Below are 19,163 nucleotides of genomic sequence, written 5' to 3' on the forward strand. Positions count from 1 at the left end.
TTTTAAAACTAATCTTGCTTTTTGTTCATGCAGTCTCCTACAGTAGTATGTAGCTTGTGCAAACGAGAAGGTCATTTAAAGAATGATTGTCCAGAAGACTTCAAGAAAATTGAGCTTGACCCACTACCACCACTGCCACCCAAGTTTTCAGTTATTCTAGATCAAGTTTGTGTCCAGTGTTACCGTAAGTTTTTTCCTTTGAATATTGCGCCATAGAAAAACAATCTGAAAAAACCCTGAATACCCACAGGTTAATGGTGTTATAAGGTGACAGTTTATTTGCTACATTGCCTCCAAATCTTAGGTACAATTCTATGATTTGGCTTAATGGTAATGGCTCTTATAGAGCTGCTCAGTAGTTTTTATCTAGAGAACTAGAAAGTGTTTAGATTTTTCTTCCAACTGGCTGGTTGGTTACTCATAGAGGAAAATACATTTTCTGAGAATCTAATTTTGGGTGGAGTTTTTGACTGATGCTTTTGTATTTGTCTGATTTGAATTAAGCTAAATGTTCCTTAACTTGTAGTTTTCATAAAAAAAGACTTCAGTATTCTAGAAAAAATCATGTCAAAATATCGTTTTGTAACATTTCTTCACTTTTGTTCTTTTCAGAGTGACCCAACTTTCCTCCTTTCTCTCTCGCCATTTCTGACCAGACAAAATGCATTATTTGTCTAATTAATGTTTTTCTTTGAACAGGTATTTCTCTTCTACTTCATCCTTGCTTTTTTTCTTTCACATGTGAATTTTGTCTTTCTCTTTCCCCTCCCATGCCCCACTGTAAACCCCTCTCTGTTTTCACTTGAATCTGCTCTTCACTGCTCTTCCTAAAGAACAGTTGCTTAAATTGCTGTCTTTTTCTTTTTTTTTTTTTTTAAAGATGATTTTGCTCCAAATATAGTAGAAGATTATGCTCGGGAACATATAAGACAAAGCTTGGAAATCTTCATTAGACAGGATTTTCCAGGTAATTAGGCCATTCTAACTTCTATTTATATTTTTGATTGTTCATACTTGAGTGTTTTTCAAGAAAACGGAATTTCAGTATAATAAACACTCTAGTTTTTAATATTTAACTCATATTGTTGCTCAGCATTGGAATACTTCATTACATTAATTTTTGTTCTAAGTCTTTTAAGGCTTTTTTTAAATTTGAAATTTTTTATTTATACATATATGACACACATTAATAGGAAGGAACAATCAAAGCAGAAGTGAAATAGTTTTACATTTGCTATTTTAACTTTATTTATTAATCAGACTTATTTTTGTAACTGCTCTTACAAATAACAAGGGTTTTTTAATACTTTCTATGGAGACTTACTGGTCTTGGAATATTTTAAAATATACTCCTGGCGAATATCTGGCCTATTCGCAAAACCTAGGCATTTGATTTTTTTTTTCCTTTCTTTGTTTCTGGAATTCTTACCTGTAACACCTGGACTTCAGTTCATGGTCTTTTAAAATTAGAAAAAGATGTTTTTCTCTGGAGCCAGGTATATCTCTTAACCTCAGAATCTGTATAAAGCATTTTTCAGTCAGATGTCAGCTTGAGCCTACATGCTGATGATTTAATTACTGGAAAACCTAACTTGCTTCTGAATTTGTCAGACTGCTTATTTGAATAAATCATAGTAGAGATTCTTTTCTCATAAGCAAAGTTGATTGGAAAGTTTTCATGTGCTACAGAAATACAGTAATGTTTTCCTGCCTGTATTAGGAGACATACAGTGGTTTGCAGCTACATATGATTTGAGATTCTGTGTTATATATAATTTGATATTTTTTGTTGATATATGGCTGTAATATAACCCATACCTTACAGGAACCAAGCTGGATTTGTTTGGCTCCTCAAAAAACGGCTTTGGCTTCAAACAAAGTGATCTTGATATCTGTATGACAATAGATGGTCTGGAAACTGCTGAGGTAGGTCCAGAAGATTTTGGTTTTATGGTTAAATAAATGCGGAATTTTCTTATATTGTGTATCTAGTGTAACAAAGTCATTATTTTATAGAAACTTTTAATATGAGAAAGAAATACTAAGTTACCACTATGGCAGATTATTTTGGGGGTGTTTACTGTTGAGTAGGGATGAGTATAAGATTAAAGTAGCCAGTTTTCTCCCGAATTCTGCATTTCTAGCTTTATTTGTGCAGATAAGTAACATTCTTCGTTGCGTAAACAACTGGGAATGGGAAACTTTGGAAGAGCACATCAGTCTCCTTTCATGCCTAATACCAGCTTTTAAAAAAAGTTTTCATTATTATATTATCAGCTGTTGATTTTACATATGCTATTTTGAAACAATTTCTTGTATTCACATAATTCTGTATAACATGAAACATTTGATTATACAGCGTTAATCTTAATGGCACATAATAAAAGGTTTGGCTAAAATACTTGGAGCAGATACATCTTTCAGCTTTTTTTCTTAATGTCTTAGGGACTTGATTGCATCAGAATCATTGAAGATTTAGCAAAAGTTCTCAAGAAACAGTCAGGTAATTTTCTGGAAAATTAAGATAAGTGATTCTGGTTTTATTACTTCATTTGCTGTAGTGACAGTGTTCTGGGGCACTGTAGGTGAAAATCATTAAGATACAACTAACATAAAAGAGCTTATGTTAATAAGAGAGAGATTGAGTATTGGGAACATTTTGATTTATTTTTGTTTCTATATATAGATATTCAAGTTTATAATGTTATTGGACCACATCTGATCTGGACAGATAGTATGTTTATAACTTACATGCATAAGAACAATGATTTAAGACTTGAGGCTTCAGTTTAATAATTACGTACTTGTATGTTAAGTGCATTGGAAGTTGATAGTAAAATATATTCTGATACAAGTCTGCAATGAGAATCCTGGTTTTTTCTTCAAGAAATCATGAATTTTATAGTGCTCATTTTGGTGTGTCTCCAATGAGTTGTAATGAACTATCATTGATGTCTTAAGCTTATTTCTCTATAAAGAAATTCTATACTCTTATTTAGACTACTCTTTATTTTTCAAGAGGGCTAAACATACATTTTTATAAACTAGGTTTATCAGATTCATCATGTTTGACAAATTGCTAAAATCAGTGTTAAAACATAACTGAAATACAAATTTGGTGTCAACCAAGGTTTTATTTTGTAGCCTTTTGGCTACAGTTGAAAGTTAAGTGATACTGTGTAAGACTGTATTGTAGCCATTCAGTAATAAAACATTTCATCCTAGGTTTAAGAAATGTCTTGCCTATAACAACTGCTAAAGTCCCAATTGTCAAATTTTTCCATGTCAGAAGTGGTCTTGAAGTAGACATCAGTTTATATAACACTCTGGTAAGGTTATCTCCTTTTTTATTTTATGTTGTGTAATAAAAAACTGAGGATCTGTTTCTTGAGACTGAAGTGATTGTTTGGATGAGGTTCAAAAAGCAAGTGTTTCCAATTACCTGTTGCAGTTTTATATTTCAAGGAAACCTTTTTGGTTTTGTTTGTTTGATTATGAGTGAGTCAGCTGCACAGTTGTGACTTCAGAGTTGTCACTTTCATAAAAAAATCTATTAGTTCTTCAGTAATAGTAAGAAACAGTGGTTTAAGTAGTGTCTTTCTTAAATGAGAGACAAAATGAAGTAACTTCAGATTTTTTAGACTCCTCCTAGCATCATGGCTCTTACCTAACCTTTAGACCTGAAATAGTAATTTTGAACCCAGCTTGCCTGAACTGTAATATATTAGAATGTAAAAAAAAAAAAAAAAAAAAGAAAAAAACAAACAAACAAAACCACACAAAAGAAAAAAACAATCCATGTGTTCTTGGCCAAACATTTACAAAAGAGATTTATTTTATTTCCATATCTCTAATTTTCAAAACCCTGTTCCTTGAAACAGCAAAGGAAAGTTAAGTCTTAGAGACAATTCTTAAGCTTTCTGAAGGTTTATTATGAGCTCAAGGAGGATACCTCAACCACTAAGTGTGAAAATGTTCTCCGTCAAGTTATGCATCCATATGTGTCTCTTGGTAGCTCTTACCGATCTGGACTGAAATCTCAGGGTTCAAGTACTTACCTTCTACTAAATATTTTAAAACTGTAGTAGGAGATCAGTGCTTCTTGTTTTGAATTATTGTTCTGTAAATGCTGCTTTGTACCACTTCCATACAGATTAAGGAAATTGATTGGCTTTTAAAAGAGCAGGTGATAACCTCATTGTTGAGTGCTTCCTTTCTCAATATATATTCCTACTATGCAGGTCTTCACATATGCATTTCTTGAGGGCAAAACTTAGAGTTTTTCTTTCTCATGTTTTCAGCTTATTTCCTTCATGACTTCAGAGTTTCTTTATTTTCTACATGACTTTCTTATTTTTGTAGGCCTTGCATAACACCAGACTTCTGTTATCATATGCAGCTATTGATCCTAGAGTAAAATATCTGTGTTACACAATGAAAGTCTTTACAAAGGTAAGTATGCTTCAGGCATTCTAGAAGCAGTAGTTCCTGCAGCAAGGGATGAACACCATGAAAGATAAAAATCATGTTTCTTTTTCTAGATATGTGACATTGGAGATGCATCTCGAGGTAGCTTGTCATCTTACGCATATACTCTTATGGTGCTTTATTTCCTTCAACAGAGAAATCCACCAGTCATTCCTGTTCTTCAAGAGGTACGGTATATCAGAAAGAAATGAGTAACTGTACACGGTATTGATCAGAAGAATATCAGTGCTGAATATAAAAGGCTTTTCTAATGAGTTTTAGTATTTCTCTTTCAGATCTACAAAGAGCCAAAAAAGCCTGAAATTTTGGTTGATGGCTGGAATGTATATTTCTTTGATAAGATAGAGGAGTTGGTGAGTAAATCAGACTAGTTGGAAATGTTACCTGTAGTTTGGCAAATGAATAGAAATTCCTTTTAAAGACATTGTTCCCAAATATAGAGGTTGAATATTGTGGTTTAACCCCAGCTGGCAATTAAGCACCATACAGCCACTCTCTCATTCCCCCAGCCACCTCCCTGGTGGGAAGGCTAATAAAAAAAAAGTAAAATTTGTGGGTTGGAATAAAAACACTTTATTAATTGAAACAAAACAAAATAATAATCCTCATACATGTAATTGTTACACTGATGTTAATAATAATAGTAGTAGCAGTAGTAGTAATAATGGTAATAATTTAAAAGAGAGAGAGGACTAAAACCCAAGAGAAACAAGAGATGCCCAGTACAACTGCTCAGCAGCTGCTGACTGATGCCCAGCCCATCCCTCAGCAGCAGTAAGCACCTCCTGGCCACTTCCCCTGAGATCATGTACATGGTATGGAATATCCCTTTGGCCAGTTTGGGTCAGCTGTCCTTGGTAGTGCTCCCTCCTGGCTTTTTGTGCATCTGCTGGCTTGCAGAGCATGGGATACTGGAAAGTCCTTGACTTTAGGGTAGGTACTACTGAGCTGCAACTAAAATATTAGTGGGTTATCAATGTTGTCAACATTACTCTTATGCTAAATACACAACACAGACTATACCAGCTATTGAGAACAAAATTAATTATATCCAGAACAAATACAGGAATGGAAGTAGAGTAGCTCCTGTTATGAAAATCCTATTCCTGTGTTGTAAAGCTTTTAGGATATGGTTAGTTGTAATTCATCTGTGAAAAAATACACTCCAAAATCTGACAAAATAGATCACAAAATTATTTTAAGCTGTTAAGGATGATTAATTGTTCTTTGTCTCTCTGGATGAGAATAACTGCTACCACTTGTATATCTGGTCAATTCCCTTGAATAATTTTGTTTTATACAGACTCATAAAGTAAATTGATAAATTCTTTTCTTAAGAGGCAAAACCTAGTGCCAGAAATTCTGTTAATTGTCCATTCTTGTTGTTAATAGATTAAAAAATATACTGTTTAAAACCCATACTGGATTATCAATATAATTTATGAAAGGAAGTATTCTGGTGTAACTCCGTTGTTTTTCTGTATAAAATAAATGGTGAAAATATATTATGGAAATCATGAAAATCATGAAAATGCTTAATGTAAGTACTGAATGTAACTATTTTTGTCATTTTAGCCAGTTGTTTGGCCAGACTATGGGAAAAACACTGAATCTGCTGGGCAACTGTGGCTGGGACTTCTCCGATTCTACACAGAAGAATTTGATTTTAAAGAGCATGTCATCTGCATCAGGAGGAAAAATCTGCTTACAACTTTCAAGAAACAGTGGACCTCCAAATATATTGTAATTGAAGGTAAAACCAAATATACCAGAAATATAAAAATAAAATAATAAAATACCAGAATATACAGAACTTCTTTAACATGAAAATTTTGCTTTTTTCACGAGGCTTATTTATTTTTCTATTACTAGATTATAAATTGTTACATGCTCATGTTTTGAAGGCATCTCAAAATTGCCATTGAGTTGGAGTAGAGCTAAACATTATTCTTAAGGGGTTTTTTGGCTACTGAAAAGAAGCTGCAAAGCAAACTTCACACTTTTCATTATGACGTAAATGGCAGAAAAATAGTTTTAACAAAATCCTTTGGCAAAAAAATTAGGTATAATGTAATTGAAGTGTTCTCAAAAATACTAGATTTATCTGAGACTGTATTTACTTAAATGATTTAACTGTATATGATTACTGTGTACTATCAGTGTTTATTATTGCTGTGATCTCTGACAGAGGAAATGCAGTGACATATTTTAGAAATAATCTGTAACCTGTTTTCTGACCCATTTCATTTTCATGGAAAGAATTTCTACTCTTTTGGTCTGCACATTGAGGAATGCCTGTCATGTTATTTTCTACAGATCCCTTTGATTTGAACCACAATCTTGGAGCTGGATTGTCAAGAAAAAGTAAGTCTTCTGTTAACAATTTCAGTCACAAAGTGAAGATCTTGTCTTAGATATTCTTTTACATTCTACTTTGATATTTCAATTATTATTTCAGTTTATCTTTTTTTTTTTTCTTCAACAGTGACAAATTTTATAATGAAGGCTTTTATCAATGGCAGAAGGGTATTTGGTACCCCTATAAAAATATTTCCTAAAGAATACCCATCAAAAATGGTAAGTTCTTTCTAAGAGGAGAATGTGTGAGCTCTTTGGCATATAACTTAGCCTTTGCAGGACTATGGCTACATTCACTATAAACTCTTAAATTTCCACACTACTCTAAAAATCGTGGGAGTTACTGCTGGTACCGTTTTGATGTTACTTGCATGTAAAATATTTTGGTATGCAGAATACTAGTCAGAGTTTCATTGTACAGATTTATGTCTTCTAATACAAATCAAAACTACCGTAGTATTTCTTAAAACTGCAGTTCTATAACAGTGTACAGACCTGGTGGTGAGAAGGCTGCCTGTCAAAGAAGTTGTCAGTGGCCAGTTAATTCATCAGGTCTTTCAGGGTTCATCTACAGACCCCAAGTTTATTATTTTCTGTAACTCTTACTGCTGTTTTAATACTTTTTGTATCTATCTTGGTTTCCAGGTGTTTGGATTTTCATTTTAAATATATTATTTCTTCTACAGGAGTACTTTTTTGATCCTGAGGTTCTAACAGAAGGAGAATTGGCACCAAATGATAGATGCTGCAGAACTTGTGGTAAAATTGGCCATTTCATGAAGGATTGTCCCATGAGACAAAAGTGAGTATAGTATTGGCATCTGTGTGTAACTTTTTTCCTTAGGTTTGTTTAGGAAAGATTAGGATCATAATGCTAAAGCAAAATGTGTTGATTATTTAGCTGCAGATTACTTAGTAACCTGAATTAAACTTTAAATGTATCAGTACCTCTTTTGGCAGTGGTGGATAGTGTTGCTGCAGAAGTATATTCCATTTTGTAACACAGGAAAGGAGTGGTCAAAGAGAATCTAAATATTCAGCAGAATATTCAGCAGAATAACTGTGTGCTGTGAAAAGTACTCATGGATACATTCTATATTTTTATTTATTTAATAGCTGCTACTAACAGAATTTTGCTGCTCCTGGCAAGACAGGATTTTGTCAAGTTCACAGAATCATGCAATTCCTATCAAAAGAAAGGCAAGAATGTCACAGCATTACTTTTCATAAGCACGCATGTATGAGAACACGGTCCTGTTTTATATCCAGGAGAATGTTTCCTGTCCCTGAGTAGCCATGTCCAATATTCAATGACTCTCTTCTGGCAACAGATGAATGTCTAAATTTTTTTTGCTGCTCTTCCTCTTATGAAATGTCTAAACTTAAAACTCATCCTTTAATTTTGATTTTAGTTAAGACAAAGCTCTTTAAAGACTTCATGTCTAAAAAACAGTGAAATCTTAAAAACCTTTATGCTCACTTGTAAGGTGGATGGAAAAATCTAACCATTGTTTAGAATCTATTTATGTTTAAAGCTGTCATTAAAAATCATTTGCACTTTCCTGTAACTAAGTTAAAAAAAAAAAAAGCTACTAGCATCATGTTGGATGAAGTGGCTCTTCCACTATATGTTAGAGATTTGTGAACGTACATTGTTGATTATATTAATTTGGAAATTTACTCAGCTTTAGCAATCACAAGCACAGTAGCTGATGATAGTTTGAAATTAAAGAATGCTGAAGGTGATGTGAAAGCCTTCTCAACATCCAAACTGCTGTCTTAGATCAATGGATTTTTAATCTTGCATTCTGAAGTGAAACACCAGTTCATTGCACATACTCAGCTACGTTCTGTGCAACATTAGAGGAAGAGTAAATGGGACTATGCATCTAAGAACAGAAATGCCCTGTGGGGTAAAACCACTGATACATTTGAATCCTCTGTTCAGCCATTTATTGCAAAAGGGAGTGCTGTCTATGAAGGGAAAACTAGTTGTCTTCTGTAGTCTCTTCTCATGCATTCCCTCAGCATCTGCAGTTGCTGTATAAGAGATTTGAGAGCACATACCTGCCTTGCTCTGCTAATGCTCATTTGTGGACTGGACTTGTTTATGATTTTGTCCTTTTAGTTTTGGTTTAGGGTTTGTTTTTTTTTTTCCTGAACCTGATTCTTTTGGTGTCCTTAGCAGTCTTCTGTGGCAACCAGTTCTGTAAGCGTTCTGACTGATATGTAAAACAGTGCTTTCCTCTATCTATTTAAAGTTAATCTTAGTCATCCAATAATTTTCTGAGTGTGCACATAAATCCATTTGCCTATGTCCCTAACAAAGATGTTAAATAGTACTGGTCCCAGTACAGAAGAAGAACACCACTCATCACTGGTGTTCACACAGACATCAAGACATTGACTACAATGCTTGAAGTGAAACTATCCAGCCAATTCCATATCCACTGAGTGGTTCACCTATCAAATCCAGGTATTTCCATTTTATAGATGAGGATGTTGTGTAAGACAGTGTCAAATGCTTTGCAGAGTCCAGGTACATGATTTCAGTCACTTTCCTTACCTATTTCTGTAACCCTTATTTACAGAAGACTACCAGATTTGTGAGGCATGATTTGTGAAGGCATGTTGGTTATCACCAGTTGCCTCTCTATTTTCCACATAAGCCTTAGCTTAGTTTTTAGGAGGATCTGCTCCATAGTCTTACCAGGCAGAGGTGAGACTGACCAGCCTATAGTTCCCCAGGTCTTTCTTTTATGCCTTTTTTTTTTTAAAAATAAGCTCATCTTGAAGCTCATGCCATTCTTTTACCTTTCATTCAGTTTTGTGAAGTATTTTCCAAGTTTCTAGCCGTTGGCAATACATCCAACTTTCCAAAGGACCGTGGTATTATCTTCAGATTTGGAGGTTTCACTTCTATCTCCTTCTGTAGTCATGTATGAAGTTAGATGAAACAAGTCTGACAGTGGTAGTGTTTCTTCACTGCTAGACGTTTAAGTCACATAGAATGTTAGAAGCTTCTCTCAACAGAAGAGACTTTTAGAGTGAATATGCAGTTTCAGAAGGAAAGAGCTCAGTTCTGGTTGAGTCATACAAATAGAAAAAACACAGAACTATAGCCCTATGTAATTTTTCCTTTAACATTTTACTTGGTGTTTCTTCTCTTCCGTTGTATGCAACTTGAGCAGCCAGATTTTCAGTTGTTCTTGTAATTTCTGAGTTACCATTATTAGGATTTAGGACTCTATTTGTGGTAATCACCTATCCTCTGGACAGAGAGAGACCTATCTCCTGGGAAGCTGTAAGAAAGCTCAAAGAAAACAATGAGATACAGTTCTTATCTTCACTTGCTGCACCTGTTGTGGTGCACATGTGGAATGTGTTATGGAGATTTGTTTAACCAAAGCGTGATTTCCTAATTGGTCACTGGTGATGGTGTTTGGATTGATTGACCAATCTGTATTGGACTGTTGGCAAGAGCGATGAGGGTTTCTTAATAGTATAGTATAGTACAATAAAGCAGTTGATCAGACATCTGGAATCATGGAGTCAATGCTAATTATTACCCATCGGGGACCCCTGCTACGATATGTATTATCATCTAATTGTAAAGTTAAATTACTAAATACATGTAACATCGTGAGTAATGAAGTGGAGCACTATTTGGTGGAAGAGTCAAAGGAAATGTATGGCAATTCACTTTATTTATCCCACTGAAGAATTCTTTTCTCTAAGGTGTTTTCTGTCTGTTTTTTAACTGACTCTCTGTTTGAATGTAAGGCCTCTGAATTCTGTAGCACTTTTCTTCTCCTGCAGACTGAGACGGCGTCGTGATTATGAAGGTACACAAAGGTATGGAGAAATCAAGGAGAAAAAAAGCAAAGAGGACAAAGAAATGCAGAGTAAACCAGCAGAAAAGGAGAACTTAATCAAGGAGGGAAAGTTGTACCTGTGTACGCCTCAGAAGAAGAAACTAGCAAGGGTAATAGTGGAAACTGGAAGAGAGAAGACTCCCAGGCAATCAGCAGAAAAATGGAAGCGCCTAGAAGACAGAGACATAGGAGAAAAACGTTGTTTTATCTGTGGAAGAGAAGGTCATATTAAAAAGGAATGCCCACAATATAAAGGAGTTGCAGGTATGAAACTGATCAAGCTGAGTAGTTTAAATAGCACTTACGGGATTTTTTTGTATTTTTAACATGATTGACTAATAGATAAGGTTTTTGCATCATGTAAATGTGGAGGTTTTTTTAATGTAGTTGCATTCAACCAGTTTCCCTTCATCCTCACTTTCCTTTCAGAAATGTGCTGTATCCTAGGAGATTTGGCATGGTTTCTCTTAGCAGATAAGATATTTGTAATAAAAAGGGTATGAGTATCAAATACGTTGAAATTGCTTCCAATGTCGTCACAGTATGTGAGTTTGCCAACATTTCAAATTACTGGAAGCTTCTCTTCCAGTTCATCATAATTGCAAAAAAACCTAGTGTTACAGCTCTTTACATTACCTAAACCAGAATGATTCTATATGACCCTGAAGTCAATGTGAAAAGTGTACAGATTCGCTTAGATTGAGTTTTGTGAATAAAATAAAATAAAATAATGTTTTTGATGACTCAGCAGTTGAAGGGATACAGAAGTTCATCTTGTAGATCCTGACTGACAGACCTGAATGAAATACTGCTAAGCAAAAGTATATAATAATCTAAGTAATCTTTCAAATATGATGGATTGCTCATCATTTGTGTGGTGAAGTAATATCTTTCCAAGATAAAACTGAGACTTAAGACAGTAGGTGGTACTTGTAATTAGCTTCCAAAGGAGCAAAGTATCACTGTTTCACTGTAGGCAAACTGGGGTGCACTTAAGTTAAGGCTGGAAAAAATTTGTATTTGCAAATTACTCATGACTTGACCTCTTGAAGGAATAGATTGGAGTCTTTTATATAAACATTTTTCAAACCAGCTTTTCTCTACTTGCAAAAATATCCTGTCTGCCTTAGATCACGAAACTCTTCATAGTCAGATGCATTTAGTGAAAGAGAGCATGAGACTGTGAAAATACTGGAAGAGGGAGGAAAATAGTGCAAGTATATTCAAAATTGTGAATATATTTAGAAGTATTCTTATCTTGATAGACTACTAGAAGTACTGGAGACACAGAAAAGTTGATTAAAAATTGAAACCATGCTTCATTCAGCTTCTGACCTTTTGAAGGTGTATGTCAAGTCTAAATTTAACTTCGGAGTTTGTTCGTCTTTGACCTTTTCTCAATAAACTTCTCTTCCTGCCATTCTGTTTGCTGTGATACTGAGTCTGCTAAGGTGGAGGGGAATATGCCTGACTGTTTCATAGTCAATCATATTTAGCATTCATCACATGAGGACTATACTTAGGCTTTACACTATATATGTCTAAAATAATAAGTTCTGCAATAGGTGTTTTTATCATCTGTGTTTTGGGAATTAATATGTTTCAATTTGAAAGAATTGCTGTAGGTTGGGCTTTGTCTTTTATTGCTTGTTTAGTGCCTGAAGTGTTCTCTCTAGTTGAATAAAGTACTACGAACAAATGGATCAAAGAGTTTAGATTTCACTCTTTGCATTGCTGCATTTTGTGAGACCATGGACGCTTCACGTACCACCTTACCTTCATTCATTCTAAGTTCTGAGGAGGATTCAAAGATTAATTTAGTTTAAATGTATGTCACCACATTACTCAAGTTTTCCATGTCATAAAATTGAGGAAAATAACAGTATCCTACATTCTACATTTTCTGATTCTAGACAGAAAATATTTTGGTGTTTTTCTGTTTTATGATAACTGAAATGGAAACTAGTTTCCAATTAGCAACTCCTTTTTATGATTTTTTTCAGATGGCTCAAAGCCAGAAGTGTTGTGCAGGTCCCCTTCTTTACCCACTGCTGTCAAACATGCTGGTAGATTAAATCAGGTAAACACCACATGCCACTTTGGTTGCATCTTTTACTTTTTATATGTTTTAAAGTCCATATAATGTAATTAAGAAAAGATTTAGCTAAGCTTTCAAGGAAAACCTTTTATGTTGTGAAATGAAATACTTCAGTTTTGTTGGTTTATTAATGTGTATGTTTTTTATAGGGAGTGCTTATGCATGAAGAAAAAAAGAAACCAAAAGGAAAAGTATTTTTGAGTCCCCAGTCAGGTTTGTATATCTTCAGTTCAATTCAGAAACTATGTGTAAAAGCCTGGCCAGAAGGGTGAGGGAGGGGATGCTGCCCCTCTGCTCTGCTAAGACCCCACCTGGAACCCTGCAGCCAGCTCTGGGGTCCCAGGACAGGAAGCACATGGAACTGATGGAGCCAGTCCAGAAGAGGGTCACCAAGATGATCAGAGGGATGGAGCACTTCTCTTATGGAGAGGCTGAGAGGGTTGCGGTTGTTCAGCCTAGAGAAAAGAAGGCTTCAAGGAAGACTATTGTGGCCTTTCAGTTGTAAAAAGGGGCCTTTAAGAAAGGTGGGAACAAACTTTTCAGCAGGCACTGTTGCAGTAGTAAGGGGTAATGGTTTAAAACAGAAAGAGGGTCAATTTACATTAGATTAAAGAAGGAAGTTTTTTACAACAAGGATGGTGAAACACCAGCACAGATTGCCCAGAGATGCTTCACCCCTGAAAATATCCAGGGTCAGGTTGGATGGGGCTCTGAGCAACTTGATCTGGTTGAACATGTCCCTGCCCACAGCAGGAGGATTGGACTAAATGACCTTTAACCCAAATCATTCTAGAATTGTATGATTCTTCATCAGTCCTTATAGAAACTCTAGCTAAATTGTTGAACACAGTGGCAGCTTGAACAGGCTGAAGCCACCTATTTTTTTTTAATCTGGAGAAGTGTACAAATTTTGAGTTTTGTATTGGAAGCAAAACTTGGGCATAACGATTCAGTGCCCTATCACTGATTCTGGTAGATTTATTTTGCAGCAGGGTATGGTGGAGTTGTATCAATCTCTTGTTTCAGGTTACATGGGGTTCTCTGATTCTTCAGGGACAAAGCATGGAATGCTTTCCTGTGAGGGTTTCTTGCAGTAATTGTCTAGAATTATACATGATAAACTAACTTAGAGATTATCAAACCACTCCCTTGGTCTGAACTGCCAAAATGCAAACAAGCTAAAATTACATTTAGAAGTAGCAGTGAGACTGTATTAAAAAGGCCTTTATGTACTCTTTCTGAATCAGAGATGTTTTGTTTTATATGCATGATTAACAATGTAGCTTCCTTACAGCAGTTTATTTAAAGTACAATGAAGATTTTAAGAACAGCTGCTTTTGTTTTAATTACAATTTCTAGTACAACTCTGCAAACCTTTCAGCAGCATGGGTATATAATACACTAATATCTCTGCAGTTGGAGGGGGACCTAATTAGTTTTCTGAAGTTTGTGAAGACTTGACTGCAATTAAGTATCTCATATTAAATTATCCAATTTTTTGGGAAGACACATTGGATTTTTTTGTCTTCACTGGAAGGCTTTTTCAGATCTAAGTTTGGGGATTTTGTAACACAAAATGGTTTGTCATTAGGTGTTTAGTTCAAGAAAATGCTAGTTCTCAATTTTGTATCTAATTATTTCCTACTGTCCTATGGCAGCTGATGATCTTAAGTTGATCTGTGTGTCCTTTCATTGTAGTTTGACTTGACAGTAATTTTCTCCTGTCTTTTTGTTTCAGTTGGTTTAAGTCTTTTTGGGTTTTTTGTCAGGTTTTTTTGCTTCCTTTTGTTTTGGTTTTGTTTGGTTTTGTTTTTTAAAAGCCAACAAATAATACCTTTAAAGCATTATGTTTTTTTCCTCCCAATTTAGGCAGCCTTTCCAATAAATACATGACTCAGGGAAGAGCCTCACAGAAGAGGACCCAGCAAGAATCATGAGGGATATTAAGCACTGATAAATTGCAACACAGGCCCATCATTCACTTAAAAGAAATGTCTTTGGCTAAAGCATCTGAATTCACCGGACAGCAGCATAGACAACCTTCAGCTTAAGTTCAATGAAAATATGGGTGTTTTCTTTTAGATTGCTAGTACAAGCAACTATGAATTTTAATACAAACACCTGTTCTTTATAATAGATTGTTTGAGCATTTTAATAGAAAGCCATGATGTTTTTTATTTGTTTACTAGGTAATGCATTTAGAAAAGGGCAGGCATTAAAAATGAACTGATTTCAGGGTTTCATTTTTCCACCTGACCATTTTAAACTGCACTAAAACTATGTGCTAGCCAAATAAATTATATTTTCTTCAAAAATGAATCTTTTGAAGGAGCAAATGATATTTATTAATGTTGATTGTTTATTGAATCCTTGTGTAAGTGTTAGAGATGTTTGTAGATTGCTATATTCTTTCTTATCTCTCCAGAGAACTAAAAACATAAACACTAGTCATCATATGTAAAACAATCTCTGGACAAGCAGTGCCACTGAGATTTTGTGGGGTTGTTTTCTGTTCTGTAATTTTATGGGAGTTTATTTGCTGCTGTGCTCGTGTTCAAGAAAGAAAGAAAGACTAGGTAACAGGTCAGTCCTGTTTTGTTGCTGCTAAGAATCTTTTTCAAGGCCTTGGGGATACAGACAAAAATGCTTTAATAAGTAGAGGTATTATATTTGGCAGCTAGGGAAAAATACATGTCCATTTTAATAGAATATGAAGAGGATCCTTGTACCAGTCAAGAATTTACATTCATTAGTAGTACGTACTTGAGTTTTACTTGAAGTCCTTCCAGAGGTGGTAATGTACCATCTCATCTTGTGCAGAAGAGAATTAGTTATGTGTTAAAATTTAAACCACTGTTAATTTATGAATCTGAAATTAATTAAAAAAAAACAAAAAAGTGAAAATCAGACTTAAGTTTCTCTGGTTTTTTCTGAAGTTGTAGTTTTCAATATTCCTGACATAAATGTATAATTAATGCAAAGTTACTATAATTATCTGGATTTATAACCATCATGTTCAATTTTTTTTCCCCTATCAATCTATTTTTATGGGAGTTGAAAGCTAGAATTGCCAAAGGGGTCTTAGGGAATTAGCATCCTAAGTCTTGTTTTGGTTTTCATCCATCTGAAGCCAGATGTCTGTGAACTTCCAGATGTGTTGCTTTCACAAATAATTTCTTCTGCGTTCTTTCCTAAACACATTTTCAAGCATATTACCTTTGTGCTTTATTTAGCTTTCTGTTCAGAGTTACTTCCAATTTTGCTGGTTGGATTGAAGTGTATAAATCTCTTCCGAACCAGGTGCATACTCTGTCCTTCTTAATGATATGGAGGGACATGCAGTTGTTTATTTATGCTGTCTTTTTTATTGGAAAAAAGTACTGTCACCATATTTCACAGGAATTTCAAATGCTTTTGATGTCTGAGTTTCCAAAGCTGGAATATATTTTATGCTGTGACTAGTAGGTAATCAGTGCTGAGAAATAGAGAAATACTAATTTTTTTCAGATTTGCAACTCAGTTAACCGTCTTAAACAGGTAAGTCAGTGTCATGTAGTTATTTAACTACTAGATATCACACATCCATTTTCCCTAATGCAATTGTTCTGATGAGGTTTGTTTCCTAGCTATATTTCAAACTCTTTCCCCATCTATTAAAATTTTACTTAAAGCTTCCAGGGCTTGAAATAGCTGCTTAGAATGGGAGTTTTCTAGCATAGAAATTTGTTGGCTTTTTCTTCGATACTGATAACTTATCAATATCTCTTATTACTCACTTGAACTAGTTAGATTTTAAAACTGATTTTTGCATTTATCTTATCTGAGAGAAGGCTATTTTTCTAGCCCATGCTCAGTGTTCCATGTGGAGATTGATTCAGCAGGCAGGAGACTAAGGATTGATGATTGGAAGCATCCTGATGAAAGTTTTGCCTGCATGTTTGAGTGTGAAGGATGAAGGAGGTATTAGCTGCAGTCATACACAAGCTTCCCTCCTTCAAGTGTACTGACTTCAGCTTTCAGCCCAGTAGTGCATTAAACCCCCCCACCCCTAAGTAGGAGTAGTTTAGTTGAGATGCATGTTCAAGGTGCATGAATTACATGTGAAAAGACACACTGTTTGTAGCTAAAGAAAATACAACTTTTTTTATATACCTGCTATCTTTATATTTGAGGTAGTAGTACTGTGCCTCAGTAAAGAGCGTAATTATGTATGTAAAAAACACATATCTTATGTGCTACCAAGCTCTTCAGAACTACTAAGCCCAGAATCAGGGAAGTGAGGTGATGAGACCCAAATGTGTTTCTTGTGCTTGGACTTCATAAACAGGGATTTAAAGTATTATCTAGCATATTTAAGGATGCTGGAATGTGGAAATGAAAAATGAGTACTTGTTTACCTTCTGGCATAACCATCATTCAACTTAAAGTAATGGCATGAGTCTCCCTGTACCAATGGTATTGGGGTTTCTTGCAAGTCAAGTCGCTGCAGCCACCAGGAGTTGGGGAATGGCAGGTCAGTTCATCCAGCAGCTTTCATGCTCTCCTCCCACCATGCCTCTGCACCAGGCAGGCATCAAGGGCAGCTGGGCCCTGACCCCTGCATGGCCATCCTCTCACTTGGCCCCAGACTGGCATGAACTGGGAGGAAAGGGATCCTGGTCAGCAGGAGGCAGACACAATGAGTTGTTTGTGATGGATCGTAGCAGTCACTGGTTCCGGGTCCTCTGCACTCCGCTCAGGGATTTGTCCAAACTGGATCGCTCTACACATGGATTTTGCCTGCTGAGCCAAAGCTTCCTATTGAATAGCCATATGCATTGTTATTTTCAAATGCTTGCCAGTGTGACGGTCAATAAATATTCACATTCTGTGCCTGTATTTTTTAGGTGGGAAACTATGTACTTATGGGCCTCCATTGTTCCCTGGTGTGGGAAAATTTTAGGGGGTAAAAAGATAACGGTATGGAAATTGTAGAGGAAAATAGGATTGCTACTTCCTGAATGGAATGTGGCCAGCATACCTGACTTCGCACTCACTATACATGCTACGGGTGGGTGGAGTAGAGTACACTGCAGCCAAGCTTTTGCAGAGGGTTGAACTTAGTTGTCCTTTCTGGCTGATAAGCTGCACAGCAGCTGAAAACCAAGGGAGATAAAGGAAGATGTCCTGTTGTTGAATCAGCAGCTGTGGTGGAATCACTCTCCTTAGGCTGACACATTATTCATTCTGAAATATCCACCCCCAGCATACAACCACCTCTCACAGGGTAAGCTATATGACTACAGCCACTCAAGCTCCATCTAAACATAAGTAAATAGTGCAAAAGTGAATTCAGAAAGGTGAGAAGTTAGGAAAGACTCCATTTTAACTTCTGGAATCAGTTGATAGGCTCAACCTGTCTTTTCCCCTGTGGGGACAGCTATGGGGTAAGAACAGTGTTCTTTGAATGGTAAATTACTGTCTCAATTTCACTTTTTTTAGGGATTAGAGCTTTTTAGTACATTTCTTTGAATTAATATATTGCTTTGAATATGTTTTTGCAGTCAGCTGCTGTCACCAGCAATCCTTGAACCTTAACATGTCAGAATTCTAGGCTGCAGCCAAAGCAGCAGGACCAGGGACAGGATTCTGCCCCTCTTGCTTGCCTCTTGTGAGACACCAGCTGGAACACTGCATCTAGCTCTGGGGCTTCCAACTTAAGAATGATATGGAACTGTTTGAGTGTGTGGCCTCCCCTGCAGTAAGCTGATAAAAGGACTGCAGCCACCTCCCTTATGAAGACAGGATCACAAGGCTGGGACTGTCTATGAAGACGAGAAAGTTATCTGGAGACCTCATGCCAACCTTCCTGTATCTGCAGGGGGCCTACAGGGAAGCTGGAGACTCATCATCGGGAACAGTACTGATAAGACAATGGGGGGGGATTTAAATGAGGTATTAGGAAAAAATTTGTTACTGTGAGGCACTGTAATGGGTTGCCTAGGGAAGTTCTGGGTAAGGCCTTGACCAGCCTAGTCCAGTGAGAGGTGTACCTGCCCACGGCAAAAGGGTTGGGACTAGATGATCTTCAAGCTCCATTCTAACCCCCTAACATTCTAAATTAACAAAGATTGTTATTTCGTAACCTGTTAACTTGAAAGGTGCTGACTAATCAATCATTAAATGGTTTCAGCAAAAACCTCCCCTTTCCACGTGACACCTGGGCAGCTGTTTTGCTGCGGCCTCCGCCAGGGCAGCTGAAGGACAGGGCGTCCTACCGTCTTTACCGCTTATCTCGGCGCGCAGCCCGAGCGCCTGCAGTGCCCCGCCCTCCCGCAGCCGGAGCGGGGAGCGGGCGCCGCTCC

The 19,163-nt window shown here is 36.1% G+C and overlaps 1 protein-coding gene and 1 long non-coding RNA gene across 2 annotated transcripts in view; one reads left to right on the forward strand and one right to left on the reverse strand.

The window, feature by feature from the left end:
• Nucleotides 1–15,138, forward strand: part of TUT7 (terminal uridylyl transferase 7) — a 33,372-nt gene extending 18,234 nt beyond the window's left edge. Inside the window, exons 14-29 of the mRNA XM_068176009.1 lie at nt 34–184; nt 881–967; nt 1,826–1,926; nt 2,446–2,503; nt 3,226–3,329; nt 4,363–4,452; nt 4,542–4,655; nt 4,764–4,841; nt 6,064–6,241; nt 6,805–6,852; nt 6,974–7,065; nt 7,533–7,648; nt 10,666–10,985; nt 12,725–12,801; nt 12,969–13,032; nt 14,689–15,138. Coding sequence (XP_068032110.1) covers nt 34–184; nt 881–967; nt 1,826–1,926; nt 2,446–2,503; nt 3,226–3,329; nt 4,363–4,452; nt 4,542–4,655; nt 4,764–4,841; nt 6,064–6,241; nt 6,805–6,852; nt 6,974–7,065; nt 7,533–7,648; nt 10,666–10,985; nt 12,725–12,801; nt 12,969–13,032; nt 14,689–14,756 — 1,746 coding nt within the window. The 3' untranslated portion in view covers nt 14,757–15,138. The remainder of the gene's footprint in view (nt 1–33; nt 185–880; nt 968–1,825; nt 1,927–2,445; nt 2,504–3,225; nt 3,330–4,362; nt 4,453–4,541; nt 4,656–4,763; nt 4,842–6,063; nt 6,242–6,804; nt 6,853–6,973; nt 7,066–7,532; nt 7,649–10,665; nt 10,986–12,724; nt 12,802–12,968; nt 13,033–14,688) is intronic.
• Nucleotides 15,050–19,152, reverse strand: LOC137464590 (uncharacterized). The gene is made up of 2 exons (XR_010994295.1): nt 17,209–19,152; nt 15,050–16,749 (listed from the first exon to the last, which is right to left on the reverse strand). It is a non-coding gene; the product is annotated as an uncharacterized lncRNA (long non-coding RNA).
• Between the last annotated feature and the right edge of the window lie 11 nt (nt 19,153–19,163).

The sequence above is a fragment of the Anomalospiza imberbis genome, chromosome Z (assembly GCF_031753505.1).
Source record: "Anomalospiza imberbis isolate Cuckoo-Finch-1a 21T00152 chromosome Z, ASM3175350v1, whole genome shotgun sequence".
NCBI lineage: Eukaryota > Metazoa > Chordata > Aves > Passeriformes > Viduidae > Anomalospiza > Anomalospiza imberbis.